The sequence below is a fragment of the Rhipicephalus microplus genome, chromosome X, assembly GCF_043290135.1.
Source record: "Rhipicephalus microplus isolate Deutch F79 chromosome X, USDA_Rmic, whole genome shotgun sequence".
NCBI classification, from domain to species: domain Eukaryota; kingdom Metazoa; phylum Arthropoda; class Arachnida; order Ixodida; family Ixodidae; genus Rhipicephalus; species Rhipicephalus microplus.
In genome coordinates this window covers 201,902,941-201,922,120 of record NC_134710.1, presented here as the reverse complement: position 1 = coordinate 201,922,120, position 19,180 = coordinate 201,902,941, and the positions used below count along the sequence as shown (strand labels likewise).

Here is a 19,180-nt window from a genome sequence, read left to right as displayed (position 1 = left end):
AAAAAAGAAGGAACATTGAAGCAACAAGTTTATTAATTTGTAGCTCTGAATGAAAAAACAAAACTTATAGCAGTTTCGCAAGATCGATCTGTGAGAGCGTCTGAAGCTGCCAAATTGAACACGTGACTTTACAGGCTGGCAGATTAAATTCTTGATATGTGGAGTTTAACGGAGGGTTTCACCATCATATGATTATGAGAGACGCCGTAGCGGAGGGCTCCGGAAATTTCGACCCCCTGGGGTTCTTTAACGCGCACCGAAATCTGAGCACACGGGCCTACAGCGTTTTCGCCTCCATCAATGCAGCCGACGCAGCCAGGATTAGATCCCGCGCCCTACAGGTCAGCAGCCGAGTACCTTAGCCACTAGACCACTGATCGTGACGGTGTGACTAACAGATTAAAGGTGTCCACAAAATAGAGATATCTTTATTTATGGTCAGTCGAGTCACGCAGTCTTAAAACTTTATAGTTTCTTTTTGAAACACTGCTATTTTTCACAATGTTTAGAAAAAGTGTAGGTGATCTAAAGGAAGCAACACATAGGCTTCATTAAGAACCATTGCTTAAGGATGCTAGAGTTAAGAAAATATATTTTTTTTTTCTGTTGACGTGTACTAAGATATCAGCCACCAAGCGAAAGATTCTTCAGTTGTTGTCGAACTTCACTACACGTTGCACAATGCATTTGCGTTGTCTCATCTGCTGCTACGGTCTCTGTAACGTACCTATACTAATATTTTCTGTCTTAAGCTCACAATCACCTCTCCGTGATTGGAGGAACTCTATTGGGTCATTCCCGCTGCGATGTGACAAGATGAGACAGAAACTACAAAAACGCCAGGTATAACAATGATATGCACAAGACTGATTATAGCGTACATTAGCACGGCCCATACACGAAAGAAACACGACACACATATGTAGAGGCAGGTAGGCACTCCAAGTGTGTGTCCTGTTTCGTTCTACTACGTTACACGCTAATGTACGCTATGATTACGAATGACCAACTCGCCCGAGCAACAACCCTTACGTAAAGGCTGCCCATGCTCACTATTTTGTGGAAGTTGGAAGTAAATGGGTCATACCCAACGGCGATATTGAACCTTTGTCAGCATTATACAATACACACACACACACACACACACACACACACACACACACACACACACACACACACACACACACACACACACACACACACACACACACACACACACACACACACACATATATATATATATATCAAGCGAGTGTCTTCTGTGAATCCAGTGGTAAATAGAAATTGGCTTGAGCGGACAAACGTACGAAAACATTTATTAATCCTACGTTTCGACCGGACCCCGGCCGAAATGTAGGAGTAATAAAAGTTTTCGTACGTTTGTCCACCCAAGGCAATTTCTCTCTTTCTCTCTCTCTCTCTCTCTATATATATATATATATATATATATATATGTGTGTGTGTGTGTGTGTGTGTGTGTGTGTGTGTGTGTGTGTGTGTGTGTATGCGTGTATTTATTAAAATTCTCTGTGCCATTTGCGGTGTTACAGAGAGGAGTGGTGTTACAAGTTATAAATGGCAGCATCAGGGTTGCTGGCCATGGAGGCAGGAAGGTGGGAAGGTGGTTTCATTCAGAGAGGGGCCCAGACAGAAATTTTTTTTCGGGAGGGTGGGGAGGGGCGCCTTTTTAAAGCGGCTATTTTTCGCTATGTATCCACGGTAAAATCAAATTCCAGGGGGGCGGGGAAGCACATGCCTACTGTGCCACCCCCTGGCTGCGCCATGTTGGTATTGCAAAATGGCAGATGAACTTTGAAGTTATGGTCTATGCGAGATTGAATGTAAGAAAGTGGAGAGAACAATGTGCATTATACTTCAGCATTTAAAAAAAAAAAGGTTATGTGGAAGAAGCGTAGGCGGGCCTTTCTCTTGTGAGAAAGGGTGGAGAGAAATTTTTATTGATGAGATACAGCAGTATGGGAGCAATTGGCAACAATGAAAATAGCTCAGCACTTTTGGATGGCTTCTAGTGCATTAACAAATATACAAGAATGAGAATCCTGCGGATCGAAGATGGGTACTCGCGTTAAGACTGGCCTATAGTGTTTTATAAATAACTTTTAATGCAGCAAGCGCTAATGCAAAGTTACGACGCAAGAAGCAGAGAGTGCGGTCGCATTGTTAATCAGATACTATTCCATGTTAAATTGTTATCTATGTGAACACCTTGATATTTGTAAAGATGACAACTGAAAATTAGTAATTGAATAAACAGGGCTTGTGCAGTCAGTACTTCCTCGAGATATTCTCGTCACTCAAAACCATGCCATCGGCAGAACCAGCCTACTTCAGATATGCAAATTATGTGACAAAACGCAATTGACCCTACTCTATGAATATTTGTAAAAAAGTCGCTTAATAAACCAACAGATGCGCTATAATGCGTGTGAAACAGCCTGCTTCCTGTCGGCACAGGTCTGCTACAACGTCGTGGGTTGCTTCGACATGAGAGGACTGCTGGCGCACATCCGACTGCTGCCCAAGTCTCCTGCCGAACTCGCTACCCGGTTTCGGCTGCATTCTCGCAGCGGCACAGACATTCTCGACATCTACGCCGCCGGCGGAATGTCCTTGTCCAGGGCCTATCGTCCTGGCGCGCCGCTTAAGATCCTGACACATGGTTTGGGCGGCAACGGCAACCTTACCTACCTGAACCAGATGAAGGACGCCTTTCTGAGGCTGGTGAGGCAAACGCAATGTGCGCCTCCAATGTCCGCACCTCTTTCTGGTATTTATTATTAGAGAATAAAGTGCTCTGACGGCTAAATGCGCGTGTGCAGATATACGTATGAACAAACAATATTGATGTTTAATCTCGGCATGTTCAGTGGCGTACCAACTCTTCCGCGAGGGGGGGGGGCAGACCTAGCTCACTCATCATCCGTGATGTATGTATGTATGTATGTATGTATGTATGTATGTATGTATGTATGTATGTATGTATGTATGTATGTATGTATGTATGTATGTATGTATGTATGTATGTATGTATGTATGTATGTATGTATGTATGTATGTATGTATGTATGTATGTATGTACGTATGTATGTATGTATGTATGTATGTATGTATGTATGTATGTATGTATGTATGTATGTATGTATGTAGGCATGCATGTATGTATGTATGTATGCATGTATGTATGTATGTATGTATGTATGTATGTATGTATGTATGTATGTATGTATGTATGTATGTATGTATGTATGTATGTATGTATGTATGTATGTATGTATGTATGTATGTGTATGTATGTCTGTCATGAGAGAGAGAGAACTTTATCGACGCAATTGCACTTTGTTGTGATTTTCATACACGCAGCGCTTCTTCCAAAGCGTGAAAAAGGGACATGTAGTTAGTTTTGAGCAGCATGCGCTGAGACAACATATGTGTACTTGTGAGTCTTTTGTCATGCATATAATAGATTACATGAGACATTTTTTATGCATTGCCACGCAACTTTCCGCATGAATACAATCATGTTAACGGCAGCCTCCCCAACAGTATATATTTATTTGCATCATTGAATTTTAATGACTGAAAGCAGCTCACAAAGAAATGGAGTTTTAAATGTAGGGCCATCCCTAGAGAACCAAAGATGTTTTGAGCGTTTATATCTACTTATCTACATATCTGTTTAGCTACGTCTCGGTACTCTCGTATTTGCCTCATGACTTAGTAGAGACCAAAATCGGCGGTGGGGGGGAGGGGGGTGCACGAAGGTATGAGAACATGTGTATGTTGCCGCATAACGTGAAAATCGTGTGTACGTCATGAAATTCTTTCTCTCAGTCATGTGCCCCATGCCCGTATACCACGGGCGACGGTAAGCTGGTATGCGTCTTAAAGCTTGTATCTACCTAGGAGCAGCGACAACACATGTCGGAAATATAAACACGAGAACCTTTCAAAAATCTGGCATTGGCAGCGTCGATACAATGAGTGCAAAGAATGAAAATTAGGATCCCAGAAGGAATCGAAATCCAGCATTTCGTGTGGCAGTCAAGTATTATACCACAGATCCACGCACGGTATTGAATCTGCTTTGGTAAATGTACCGTGCAGACACCAAGTCGGTGCTAAGTGATTATGGCTACTATTCTAGCTATCTAAGTTTTCAACAAGGATATAAACATTTTATATGTACTCCTGCAATAAAGATGCACGTAAAGTCCGGTTAACATCAGTTGTTGCTGCAGTATCACACCACAAGGAGCCTTCAAAGACAATCGCCACAGCAGAAATTTCGGAAACTTTTTTTTATACTAAAACATTCCCTGGTAACTTTTTCATTTCCTCGTAACAATATAATTGAGTGATTATTGTGGTGAAGAAAAACTTCACCTTAGTTGTTGGTTTTCCCAGCGTGCAGCCGATAGTGACCACTGTAAAGAAAAAAAGGGGGGGGGGGCTCAGCCCCCTCCCCAACTTTTTTCAGTGGAAGGGCTCGCGCTTCCCTTGCCCCCCCCCCCCCCCCCGGCTGATACGTCTATGGGCATGTGGTGGTTTGCCATGTTGTCATAGCGATGAAACAGAAGCGGGCGTATAAGTCGGAGAGCTATACACAAACTGAATTGACAGTTTCTTAAAAGCTTCCTGGAACATCCATATGACTGTACCGAAACGCTGTAACAAACATGCCTACATTCAGTTTAAAAGAACTTTTAGATGTCAAAAAGCACGAAGCTTAGAAACGTGCCATCAGTGCATTAAATGTAACTACTTTTTTAGTACTTTGATCACCCATTAGTGGCAGTTTAATTGTGCAGTGTTGATCATTCGCTGATGAGAGATAACTATGATAACTAAGCTGGATGTAGCATTTACACTAGGGCATGCGAAAAATCTGGCTCGCATAAAACCCACAAAATCGCACAGATAAGTGTAGCATTAAACTGACGTATATACTATAGTGGAAATATTATGGCTCGAGGACACGTCTTTACAGAGCACTCATCCACAGGTCCCGGTTTTGCAGATCTGTTGTCATTGTTCTCCTTTGTTGGCATCTTAATCATTTTACCACTATACATCAAAATGAGTGAATCCCTCATTTTTCCTGATTTCTTTCGTTCACGTCTTCCCTCCGCTGACCATGCGCTTATTTGCAGCTTGCAAATGCTTTCAAGTGCATTGTCCCGCGTAATTTCATGCTTTACATTTTCACAAAGACTGCCAGCAATTTCACTGAGCAAAGTAATAAAAACGAAATGGTGTGTTTTTTTTTTTTTTTTGCAAATGCGGCATGTGGTCACCGAACCAGGATTCAATCCTGTGACCTTCAAGCCACAAGTCAAGCACCATGACCACCAGATCACTGTGGTGCGTCTGAAGGAAGCGTTTGTACTAGTATCTATGAAGCAAATTTTTCATCGCTCCTAGGGCGCAGCCATGTTTTGTCGGCGATAGCTGGTCAGGCGGAACGAACAACGTTGACATTACATGCTTTCCACTAGCGGTAGCTCGCGATCAGCTATAAGTAACCGAACCCACAGTGTCTGTGCTGATTGAGTCGACAGGCGATAGGCTGGGATAAAACCTATGTAGGATTGCTAGCAAACGCGGATGTAATCATAAAAGATCCTAAAAAAACCACTACTCATTACTTTTTATGGTTCCTTTGATGATAGATTCATGCGTTGTCCTAGCCTTTACGAAAAGTCAGTTTTCTGCACAAATAAATAAATAACTAAATAAATAAATAAAATAATAACTTTTTCATGCGTTTTACACACCAAGAGTTGTCTTTTAGTTAGAAAAATGTACGTGACTCATTGTACATGTAACCCAACATCTGGAGATCAAAATTAAGCTGACCTTTATCTAAGGCTCTTCACCAAGCCCTGCTGCGAATTTTCAATGCACATGGGGAGCTCAAGGTACCGTCTATAGAAAGATTTTTACCGAAGTATATATATGTATTTTTTCGAGTTGAAAATACAGGCACAAAGAAATGAAGCCGCAAGCCGCAAAGTAACGCACTATAGGCAGTCATGCAATTTTCACAATAGTGGCCTAGCTTCCTTGTAGGAAAAGGTACTCCGATAGCATGAATACAATCGTTGCCGAAGCATTAAATTTTGATATTTTACGCGCTAAAACCACCATATGATTAGAGGCCTGCCAGGGAGGGGGGATGCTGAATTAAATTTGACTACCTAATGTTCTTCAGTGTGTGCCTGAATGAACGGGAGTGTTTCTTCGTTTCACCCTAATGTAAAAGGCGGTCGCTGTGAAAGGCAATTGAACCCGCGTCCTTGAGCTTAGCAGCACCTCATCTTATAGTCTTTTTACGCTAGCGCCGTGGATGAACCTGTGCATTTTAAATGCACCGGTTACTGTCAAGACGGTTCTATACACTTGCGAAAAGAGTGTACTATATAACTAGGATGCTCCATAAGTGCTTTGCGTGCACCGCGCTGCGCGCAGGAAGACGGAAACGTGGTCGTGGTGGACTGGGCGCGGGGCGCCTCGCTGCGGGACTACGCGCAGGCGTGCGCCAACTCGGAGCTGGTGGGCCGCGAGGTTGCCTTTCTGGTGTCCTCCCTGACACACAACGGCCTCGTGCTGCCCTGGAACGTGCACCTGATCGGCTTCAGCCTCGGCGCCCAGCTGATGGGCTTTGCTGCCAGGAGGCTGGCTCGCACCTACGGACTGAAGGCCGGCAGACTCACTGGTACACAACACCGCGGCGCTAAGCTACAGAAGGCTGTAGTGTAGAACTTGAGGGAACGTCGGAGGACTCATAGTGTACAGCTTGGAGACAAATTATAAACAATAGAACGTCACATTATGCACAATATGACGTAATCTATCAGATCTTGTGGACAAAAAGTCTGAAAACCAGAGTGCTTCAGAAGCACTTCACTGGTCAAATGAAGCACTTTGTTCCCTAAAGTAACGTGAGAGTTTTGCCACTAAATTCAGTTACAAGGTTACATTCAGTTACAAGTCCCATCTTCGAGCATTTTCTTAACCGTTTTTCTCGAGGAGAAATACGAAATATGTGCGTTATAAATGACCTTCCGACATTCCTAACATGTGGTTTTACATCATTTTCTGCATCCACGTTGACGCGAGGACCGTAAACACCCAGTTGCACGAACGTTGGTTTAACAAATGTTTCATAATATCGAACATTTAGTAAATCTCCCACGGCTTTTCTATGCATTAGATGCAGACATCTTTTTGTTGAGCGAATTTCTGATTAGCGAATATTTTAGTGGAACGACATACTTGGTGTGTGAATATTTTTGATGAACGAACTACTTAATGAGTGGGTTTGGGCGAAAAGATGCGGAGATTCTTTTTAGCTTTCGTCCTGAACAAAATGAGTGTGATGAGGAGGCAGGAATGGTAATGGCAGATTCAAATATGTAACTCTAGTCGAAGCTGCATACGCCTTTGTAAGTACGTAAAAAAACATAGTTGATCCCTCCATTATAGGAATCGGTAAGACACGAAAGTGAAACGTGTCTATGCAGAAGTACTTTAATGTGTAGTACGGTTCACTGTTACAGAGAACACTCGAATGAACACCGTCAATATTGCTGACAATCTAATAGCAAGTGGATAAAGAAACTATTAATGTTTATTCACGTCCCTAGTCGGCCAACAGGAATCAGAAATTCCAACCAAAAATAGTGTTACCCGTGCGCCAACTGGTGGGCAACGAGGTTGCCTTTCTGGTGTCCTCCCTGACACACAACGGCCTCGAGCTGCCCTGGAACGTGCACCTGATCGGCTTCAGCCTCGGCGCTCAGCTTAGGCTGAAGTCGGTGGTTCTGTAAGATTGCGAAATTTGAACATGTTGTGCACAAATGTGTTCTTTTTAACAGTGGACCCGTCTGTACAATGGCATAAGAGACTTTGCACTATGCCCAGTGGTGTTTGACAGCTACAGCACCGCTTAACGTGGATGAATCCACGTGGACTTTCAGTCATGCATCGACATCTCGACGACTAACGTCCATCATTATTGATTCACAAACCCTTGAGGTCATAGATGCTTGTGGTAGTTGTTGTAGCAAATGGTGAGAGCGGGACAAAAGAAAGTGATGTGACAGCCAGAAAAGCATGTCTGATCAGAAGCCAAACTTGGGCTAAGGTCTCCTTTTCGCGATATGTCGAAGTTGTACATGGGTTTCACGGGTCGTCAAGCAAAGTGAGGGACCGCCATGTTTGTCAACATTGAGTCAAGCTCATTTGAGTGATATGGCGAACAAAAACTGCGCGATTTTTGTCCGTCGTACTTCAAAGAGCTTGTGGGACCGACTCGTATACGTTACCGAGCGTAAATTGAAATGGGCGGTGGCATCGACCCGTGAAAACTGCGCATTGCCGAACGTCGATCTGCTGCCTTCCGTGACACACACGGTGACATCGTGAACTATTTGGTGCTTTCGACAAGTCCTGTCAAATGAAGGTCTACAATAGTAGCTGGACGACTACAACTACCTAACCAGCGCATGGGTGAAGATCACAGCAGCAAAGCAGCTTCTATCACAGCATGTCGTCGTTCTAAGCGGGGTTAGTGACGATGCTCTTTCATGTTACGGTCGAAGTAAATGTTCGTCTTTCTGAAGATGCGTGGACTTGGAAGGATCTACTGCTGATGATTAATTTCGCTCTGGTTCTGCGTCTAAGGCAGTTCGAGCTGATTCGAGCTATGTTCCGGACTTAGTTGATGGCATGCCCGCTGCGACTGCATCCAGCGTGTTCGTCTGTCGCTTTTTAGAGCGGTGAAAACGCGCGCATGCTGCGGCAGTAGTTCGTCCATAACGGCCGTGGCCCAGCAGGCTCGATGCCCTGTCGGAGTTCACGTCGTCTATCAAATTCGCGGGTTGTCCTAGGAAAGAAGACACGTTCACATATGTTGCGCCGTCAGACCTATGATAACACGAAACATGGTTAATTGGGGGGGAAAGGTCCTCTGTCTGTACATCGCTGAGAATTTTGGTTGCATTCTGGAGAAGCTAAGTGATCACTTCAGTAAGCGTGGTAAGCCCGGCCATAAGTCAAAATTACCCTGTGACGACTGGAAACACGGATGTATTTCTTCGGGTTTTCTTGGTTAGTGCGCGCAAGCCAACCAATACTACACTTACCTGATGCATCCTTGTTCACGCGCACTGATTTCAGTAATCGCAAGAAAACTAAACATTCTAACGCATGACTGTGCCTTGCTTTTAGAAGCAGAAGTTTACTTCTTCTTCTGCATTCAAAAATGGCACAAATAGTCATAATGAAGCTGGTTGCACGACCAAAAACCAGATCTCGCCACTGTAAAGCTACCCAATGCGCTTCCAGGCAGATGCATACGTCGAAAAACAGGGCAGGTGGTTCTTGGTCCTTTCGAACCCAGGTATTGAACACAACTATCCGATTAGAGGGAAACGCAACGCGCGTTGTGTGTTCCCTTTGACCGGCCGCGATTATTCGCCAGGCGAGCGTAAGTGGGTAACGCGGAGCTGCATTCAGGCGAAACGGGCCCGTTCCAAAGTTGCAGAGCTATGCTTGGTATGGATGGATTGTATGAGTGATGCCGACGCTTGTGGTAAGGTTGCCACCTAGGGGTGTGTCAAGGCGTTCAAATAACTGCACTTCTGCTACAGGAAACGCGCTAACTGGGATGAACGCTAAGAAAAAAAAGTCATAGTTGCGACGCAAGGGCAAAGCTATGAATGTGATAGTAAAAAATTGGAAGGTAACAACTGATAGCCGTTCTGTGAGAATGGCTATCAGATCGAAACGTGACGCGCTGCTAACGAACAAACGACGCACGAAAACAACGCACACAGAATGACAACTAACTGACAACACTTACAGCTGTTTAAACCACCTAACGCGCTGCTTAAACAAAAATGACGCACAAAACGTTATCACGGGTACAGATATGAGTGCGAAATAACGAGTGTCCCAGTTGTTACTTCACTGTGTTTGAATAGTGCACTCTTTTTGCAAACGGGGCCTGCCCACCGAGTGAAGTGACCTTTGCAGCCCAGGCAACTAACGCAATCGTTCCGGTGAAAGGCCAAGCCACACGATTCTCCCCACGGAAAGATAAGCGCGAGTGCACAAGCATTTAACACCCCCCCCCCCCCTTCAATTCGCGGGACAAAGTAGGGGCAAAGTACGCGTGGGAGATGAGCGCTGTTCGCGCATCGCCACGAGCTGGGTGCAGAGTGTGGGTGGCTTCTTTTCTTTCTTGAGTTTTCATATATACAGATACGTATGCTTATAAGGTGCATTATGGCGACGGTGGCGGCGACGGCAAAAACCAGCTGAGACTGCACATATAATTGCTATCGAAATAATGATGCGTTGAAGGAACTAATTGCGCATGCCATGGTCATGGTGCATTTCTGCACTTTACCAAGAACACTCTGAGAGGAGAGTGGTAGATATCAAAGGCGTTTCTTTCGTACGCCTACAGCGATGTGGTCGTGGCGCATGAATACCTTGCCCGGAATCTGTCGTCACGGACCCAAAGGTCATAGGTTCGACTCCCATCGAGGGAGCTTTTTTTCCTTTTCTGATCGTGTGTATTTTTGACGTCATTTCCGGATCTAAATACGTCACCACTGTCTTAGTGGACCCCGGCATAAAACGCTCTCATGTTAAAGAAAAAAAAAAAAACCTGGAACGCTTTGTCACTTCTTCCACTCGAAAGTAAAAAATAAAATTGCACATTCTCAATTCGTTCCTTCCTCAAAAGGAGATAGGTGGCATTGTACGTATTTAGCACACCGTATTATTGATGTACGGAACACCATAAATTGCATTTCACGTTCATGACTCAATGGCCACCATGTCTTATGCTGTTTTCTATTCTAGTGAATATTGACTTCAATGAACTTTCGGTTATGTGAATTATTTCCCCTTGATGTTGACTCATCTGAGAGTTCACTGCATCTGCTGGAATAATTTGTAGTGATGCTACTTAACTTTTGTAAACCTAACTTTGGCTCATTATAGGTCGAGAAACCTTTCCGTGCACAAAACACGGAAATGTTTCTTACGTCTTTTGACTGAGTATGGTCTTCCGAGAATTGATAAAAAGAACGACCTGTCTCCCACTTCATTATTATAGGATGCATCAAAATGTAATGGTTACATTAATGACAGTGATATATGGAGCGGTGCTTTTAGTGCTTATCAACAATAGTACTGGGTGGTACGGTATACACTTCGCGTCCGCGACAGACGAAGACTCAGAGAAGCTCCGACCACGTGGCTGGGACATCAGCTCAGTCATCCGACAGAATGAATGTTTGTTTTGAGCCTTCTGTTCCCGCAAATTGGTTAAGCGGACGTGATTTTGTCGGGTAAGTGGGCTGATGTTACAGCCATGATGTCCGAGCTTCTCCAAGTGTTTGTCTTTCACGCAAGCGATGCGTACTGTACATTACAGTACTATTGCCAATAGCTATGCAAATTATGCTTTGGTGCTTTTTTTGTCTTCTTTCTACAGTGTAATGCTCTTACGTTGTTGTTTAATCCACCTCGCAGCATTGGACTGCGCCGCGCCTTTGTTCGAGTTTCGCGGGCTTCATCCCCGCAAACAGGACGTGCTGTACCTGGATGCTGTGCACACGAGCGCCGGCACAAACTTGCTCATGGGCCACGTAGGGCTACGCAGACCGTTCGGCCACATAGACTTCTATCCCAATGGAGGCATGCAGCAGAAGGGCTGCGAGGACAAAGGTATACGCCCGCACGTCAATTAACTGCGAGCGCTCCATGGAGCGTGGCCAGTCATGACTGAACATTTTAAGAAAGACTGGGCATGACAGTTTGCATACTAACTGCTGCAAATTTCGCATGAAACACAATTAGATTTTTCGTATAATTGTCATTTATTCTTCGTATACATTCTGGTGAATTTTCCCGAATTAAAAAATAATATATATATATATATATATATATATATATATATATATATATATATATATATATATATATATATATATATATATGGGATAGAAGTGTATACTTGCAAGCTCGTTTTTTCGTGTTTTTCACAAAATATAATTAGATTTAACAGACAATAATGCCAAGGAAAGTATAAGGGAAGTGATTAGACCAAATTTAATGTAGATGTGAAGAAAGAGAAGTGGGTGAAAAGATAATTTTGCCGTGGACAGGAACCGAACCTGCGACCTTCGAATAACGCGTTCCACGCTCTATCACTGAGCTGCCACGGCGCGTATCCCCCGCCAATTTATTGGGTATATGTGAATTTAAACCTGGGAGTGTCAGTCAGCGCCACCTGTAGCCATGGCGGCGAGTGTGGCACACTCTTCATGAGCCTGTTTGGCGTTACGTAGCACGTGAACGTATCACGAGTGGGCAGCTGACCAATAGTCCCTCGTATGCATCCTAAAGGCACCAAGTCTGCCAGTACGAGACCCTAGTTAATGGGTAAGGGAAAGAAATGTATACTTAAGTGCTTGTTTTTCAGTGTTTTGGAGACAATAATATGAGATCTAACAGACAATAATGCTAAGGAAAGATAGGGGAAGTTATTAGACCAAACTGTAATGTAAATGTGAAGAAAGAAAAGTGGGTGAAAAGATAAATTGCCGATGGCAATATATCTTTTCACGAAAATTGGCGAGCGTAATTGGATGTAGAATATGCACAAATTCTTGCTGCTCGGGATTGCGATCACTGAGTATATATGCGCTCGAAGCTTATATTTAGTCTTAATCAGTAAAGTACTGTAGGCTTTTTATTGTTCCTTAAAAAGTGACACGTTTGATAAAAATTAGTTCAGCGATTCCCGATAAGAACGATTTCCCAGTTTTCATCTACGGAAATATCTCTCGAACTTAAGAGCTGCTACAATGGAACAAAGGGTGATTGCAGATCCCGTTCACCACAAGGCGTATCCCACGTGCACAGGATGATAAGGCGTAGAAGGGCGGCGTTTTTAGTTTCAGTCGCTCACGAAGCGATACAGTAACGCCTATCCACGTAAAACTTCGATCACGAACTGAGACTTACATACGATCCGTCTTGTGAGAGAATACCCATCTGTTCCGCTGCACTGCGAAAAGCTCATCGCGATCAGCGCGTAACAAAGCATAGGAACAAAAAAGCTAATAATATAAGTGTATGGCTAACGGAAGCTTATATTAAAAATGAAAGTGATCCACTTCCAGGGTAAACATTGCTTCAGTTATGAAAACAAAAAAAACAGTATTGTAATAATAAATATTCATTTTTACACACAGCAAAAAAAGATATTGGGAAACTAGTGGACCACAAAAAATATTTTTTCCTAGTAGAACGCAAGCATGGCTTCATTCTTAAGAGAGGTGGCAAAATAGGACGGGTGCTAAAAAAAAAAACGAGCTTTTTCAATGGAGTGGCGACCAGCAGATGGAGCGCGCGGTGGCTACTAACCACACGTCATTACCCTTGATTCATTCTGACCGTTAGTTCGCGCGCTATAGCCGCTAAAGTGAGCACATGGACAAGCTGTTCTTCGGATTGGTACCGAAGGGATGGTGAGAGCTGGAAGAACAACGTGTGTGGGTGAAATTGTGATACAAACTTGGAAGAAAACGTTCAAATGAACATTGCAGTTGCTTAGCCAAGCGTACAGAGAACACTGTATGAGTCGCACGCAGTGCTTCAGCGGGAGTGGTTCAAGCGTTTTAAACCCGGTAGAATGTCTGTCGGTGATGGTCTAAAGCCTAGACGACATTTCACTACTACAGATGATGACATTGTCAACTCACGAGCTCGTGCTGTGATTCGAGGACATCTTTGTTAAACTGTCCGAGAAGTTGCCGACGAAGTGGGCATTATAGTTTAGGATAATGTGATAAAATTTCTATTTATTCTGTCATGGCATAAAACAACATTGAAAGGACGGCATTTCGAAACCACAGAGCAGATCCAGGACAGTGTGAAAAGAAACCTGCGGGCCATTCGAGAAAGTGCGTTCCAAGAGGCTTTTTGAAAATTGGAAGAAACGATGAGAACAGTGTATTGCTAGTATAGGGGAGTAGTTGCAGGAAGAAAATGCTAAAAATCTATTACCACAAGTAGTAAAAATGTTATAGGAAAAGTTCGGTTTTTTAACACACCTCGAGTTTAATTCAAGAAAAAGAACCACATAACCACAAAACGAAAATTAGTATCTCGCCGCTCTACAACGTGATTTCTCACGACTTCACCAATATACATACTGAATTTGTGAGAATTGTGAAATTCTGGCATGTTCTGGCGTGTACACACATTCGTTGTAACAGACGTGCCAATATTTGAATTAAATTCGCGAGTGCAGCACTAATATATGTATACATATGGACGTGGAGGGGTGTGCATATTACTTTGAAGCTGCATGTGGGTTGCATGAGTGCTCTTATAATACCGTTTACATGCATCTGACGTGTGCCTTTGAACTGTACATATATTGATGTCCAAAGCAGCGTATTCCGATTTGCACAAATATTGTCAATATTAGGGGCGAAGCACTTTAGGGTCTAGGCTTGTCGGTTGTCCGGCACAGCACATGCGAGGTACCCACTATATGGTCACCGTAACTTTCATAATGTAGATAAGCACTCACTACGCCACTATGCCAGTCACCATTGTGCTGATAAGCGAGGTACCCATGCACTACGCATCTGCAGCATATTATGTGCACTTCGTCCTGTGGCTGATGACGATGAAGAAAGAAGTCACAGCTTTGCCGCAAAGGTGAAGCAATGAACGCGATAGCAACGAATTGGAAGGCCACGCGCAGAATGGCAAGCAGATCGAAACGTGCTCCGCGTTTCTCAAACACAAATGATGCACAAAACGTACTCAAAGGTACAGAATAACACGAATAAGCGTCTCAGTTGTTACTTCGCTGTGTCTGAAAAGCGCGCCTTTTTCGCAAATGGAGGATGCGCAACAAATGCAGTGACCTTTTTGCACCCGGTAACTACAACAGAATCCCCCCGACGAAACGGGAAGGCTAGCCAAGACGTAAGATTCTCCCCAATGCAAGATAAGGACGTGCGATCGAGCGCACACCCCCTTATTCTCTACGCGGGCCAAAGTACGCGTGAGAGAAGAGAGCCGCCACGCGGTCACGGCGCCATCTTGCCGATAATCCTGAAAACACAATAGTCCTCCCCCCCCCCCCCCCGAGATGGCCGCCAATAGTGGTAAGTGGTAGATATATCTCGGTACCTCTCAGTGGCTCAGTGGTTAACGCGTCGCGTTCACGACGCTGAGGTCCGAAGTTACATTACGCGCGCCGGAGCCTTTTTTCTGAGATTTTTTTCTTTTTTGTATATATATATATATATATATATATATATATATATATATATATATATATATATATATATATATATATATATATATATATATATACGTATACATTACATATACGGTGCATGACGCCGACGTACACGTCGACGCCGAAGCCCACGCCGACGCCGGCAGCAAAATCCAGCCGAGAGTGTCCAAAAATTGCTATCGCAGCAATAAGTGTCTTCCAAACCCCACATTTTATTTCTGCCCTGAATGGAAACGAACGTGAACGCTCTCTCACACGCGAAAAAGGACGCTGACGCAGAAAACAAAGCTAGCTCGCTGGCGCGAGCTCAGGAAGCAGAGGAAAACCGGCAATGCTGACAACAAGCCGCTACCCCAAAGGAAAAAAAGGTGACATGTGGCGGCTCAATTTCTACGCAGACAGCAAGCTACCCCATGGGTGAGAGTTCGGGAAGCAGCGATTATTCGCTCCGTGGCTCACGTTCATGAGAGTCACGCACTTAACGCACGGCAACGGGCTGTACCCGAATGAAAGGTGATGTAGTGAACGTCCCGATAGGCGTTCAGAAAATGGTGCCTTGTTCGAAACATACCTCACAACGCAACCATCGACGTGCACGTAAAGCAAAAGATTATAAGCAAGCCCTTGTCCAAAGTCGGCCTAGTCAAGAAACGAAATATTCACGCGTGGTGGAAGTGCCTAGAAGACTCACCCCTTCCACAAATACCTAAATATACAGAAAACATGCACAGCACTCGTCTTTGCCTACTTCAGGCTGCATCCTATTGAAAAGCATTGGATATACATTTCACAGGCCACAAATCAGTAATAATAAAGGCAAGACGGAATGTAGAACTCCACACAACATACGAGTTATGACCAATAAATCCTTGTATGTACTGTACACATGCGCTGTCACTCATTTACATACGCAAGTATTGCCCAGTGCTTCTCCCACTCATCAGGATTCACTTCGTGGAGATGTGTGAATTTTTATGCTAGCATTGTATATAAATTTTATCGCTGCAAAAATGGCACTTAACTGTAGTATTCGCCCAGATGTTAACTTCTAAACATACAATCGGTGAAGCATACAGTATATAGTGAGCGCATTGCTCTCTACAGTTTTTATAAAAAGAGAGGACTAATTTTCGTCACTGCAGCATGAAAGTCAGTAAATCACTCACTTTAATAGAGTTCTGGGGAGACACTCTGAGTGTTCCTCCAAGGGCTTCGCCTGTGACGGCGGCATGGAAGTTGTGATTAGCATTTCACTCGGTCTTCCAATTATACTCGCTAACCTGCGTGTCTCTGCCCAGGTCTGGCTTGTTCGCACGAGCGTGCCTACCTCTTCTTTGGCGAGTCACTGCGTCAGTGGACGCGCTGCCGCTTCAAGTCCATTGCTTGGCCCGAAGGGTGCCGTTTCTATAGCGGCAAGCGCTGTGGTCGTGGTCCAGCCATGGGACTTGAGTTCGGCCGAATGGGCTACTTCAGTCCGTCTACTAAGGCTCGGGGGGTCCACTACCTGGAGACCAATGCGGAGCTGCCCTTCTGCAAAGAGTAAAGCACCCTGCCAGGCTGAAAGACACCCGAAATACCTGTGTCTTTCTTCTGACTTTCAGCTGTATGAGTAGAGCGGTAATCTGAAGGAAATAAAATGTGGCTTCGTATGCACCATGGAAAACAACAACAACAAAAACGTGACTTTTCCAAAATTAGAAGAGGACTTCCCCATGCAGTCAATTATGTCTTTGTATCTTTGAATTGTGACAACAGCGGTTTATGAGGGCCGACTGCGGCGGTCGTTTTCACGTGGCTGCTTGAGATTTTTGTACGTGCGAAAGCGAAAACAGGCAGCTTCGCCAGGTCAAACCGACTTCAAAATGTCCTGCCACAAATTATATATATATAAATATATATATATATATATATATATATATATATATATATATATATATATATATATATATATATATATATATATATATATATATATATATATATATATATATATATATATATATATATATATATATATATATATATATATATATATATATATATATATATATATATATATATATATATATATATATATATATATATATATATATATATTCGTGGCACGACATTTATATATCTACATATATACATTCACAGAATTAGAGGGAGTACTACAATTACAAGAGCAGAGAAAGTGTAATATTACTCTCTCCAGAGCTCTTTAACTGCACGGGGGAGTAGGGCTGTTAGCCGCGGAACTTATTATTTTCTTGAAGCCCCGCCACGGTGGTCTAGTGGCTAAGGTACTCGGCTGCTGACACGTAGGTCGCGGGATCGAATCCCGGCTGCGGTGGCTGCATTTTCGATGGAGGCAAAAATGTTGTAGAACCGTGTGCTCAGATTTGGGTGCACGTTAAGTAGAAATTGTATACGCACTCAGGCATCTAGATAAGATGCAAGAATGTTGTTTATAGTCGAGTAACGATGGAACCACTAACGTTTGCAATACCAGCCCAAGCAGTGGTAGGCATGTAAATTATGCTGTACATCACTTTCATGTCATGATTATCATATTTGCTCCTAGTATTTGCGTTCGTCCTCCATTCACGTCACACAATACAAAATTTGGTATATGTGAAGCTAGCAAAATGACTGCGAGAGCGTTGTGACATTATTATGTCTGAACGTGTCATTTACCTTCGCCGTACATTAACGGCACGTAATACCTAATTTGGTATATGTGATGGTAGCGAAACGACTGCTAGCGCATCATGAGCGTGGCATATAGCCTTATTCTTACAGGACATGCTTGTCGTGATTATCATGTTTGCACCAGTCCTTTTTCATCCATTTACGTCTCGTAACACCCAAATCGGTATATATGAAGCTAGCGAAACGGCCGCGAGTGGACTATGAGCACAGCACGTAGGGATGTTTACATGTCACACATGTCATGGTTATCGTATTGGGACGTGTCATTTACCTTCGTCCTCCATTCACGTACGTCACGTAATACCAAATTTGGTATATGGGAAACTAGCAAAATGACCACGAGGGCACCATGAGCGTATGACGTGTAGTCATGACTTCCATGATTCGCAAGTCATGATTTCCACGTTATGGCCTGTCACTTAGGTTCGCTCGCCATGCAGTCATGTCATACTATACCAGTTCGTTTACATGTCATGTGAACGAAAGAACCGCCACAGCAGCAAGACCATGACGTGTAAGTCATGACATTCATAACTAAGATGATTTAATTTTCTTGTTATGACTTGTCAGTTATGCTCGTCATATATTCATGTTATGGCGTACCAGTTTTGGTATAGACCCCATCATCGAAACGGCCAGGAGAGCTAAAAGTCGTAGGCGGCTAGATAGATAGATAGATAGATAGATAGATAGATAGATAGATAGATAGATAGATAGATAGATAGATAGATAGATACGCTCAAAGTTGCCGAAGTTCGCTAAGAAATGCTTCGCGTTAAAAAAAATCATGATTCGTCGAACGTACATGACAGATGCGCAGATAGCTGGGCAGTTGTTATACACTATAATGTCTGGTTTTTCACGTACCAAAACTATGGTATGATTATGAATACCGCATACAGTTGAAGGTTCCAGACTGATTTAGACCCTCTGGTGTTCTTCAACGCACTCTGACATCGCACAATACACGGGCTTTCCGAACTTTGCCTCCATAGAAGTGGGACCACCGCCACCTGGATTGAATCCACGAATTTCGGGTGAGAAGCCTAGAACGGGAACGACTACCAAACTCCAACGGACTACGGATGTACAGTTTTCGTTGCGTATAGGCATGGACAG

At 43.6% G+C, this 19,180-nt stretch overlaps 1 protein-coding gene across 1 annotated transcript in view; it reads left to right on the top strand.

The window, feature by feature from the left end:
• The window catches only part of LOC119187686 (pancreatic triacylglycerol lipase), a 28,361-nt gene extending 11,333 nt beyond the window's left edge, over positions 1–17,028 (top strand). The window contains exons 3-6 of the mRNA XM_075878481.1: positions 2,476–2,742; positions 6,490–6,736; positions 11,572–11,766; positions 16,666–17,028. Coding sequence (XP_075734596.1) covers positions 2,476–2,742; positions 6,490–6,736; positions 11,572–11,766; positions 16,666–16,910 — 954 coding nt within the window. The 3' untranslated portion in view covers positions 16,911–17,028. The remainder of the gene's footprint in view (positions 1–2,475; positions 2,743–6,489; positions 6,737–11,571; positions 11,767–16,665) is intronic.
• Positions 17,029–19,180: the final 2,152 nt, after the last annotated feature.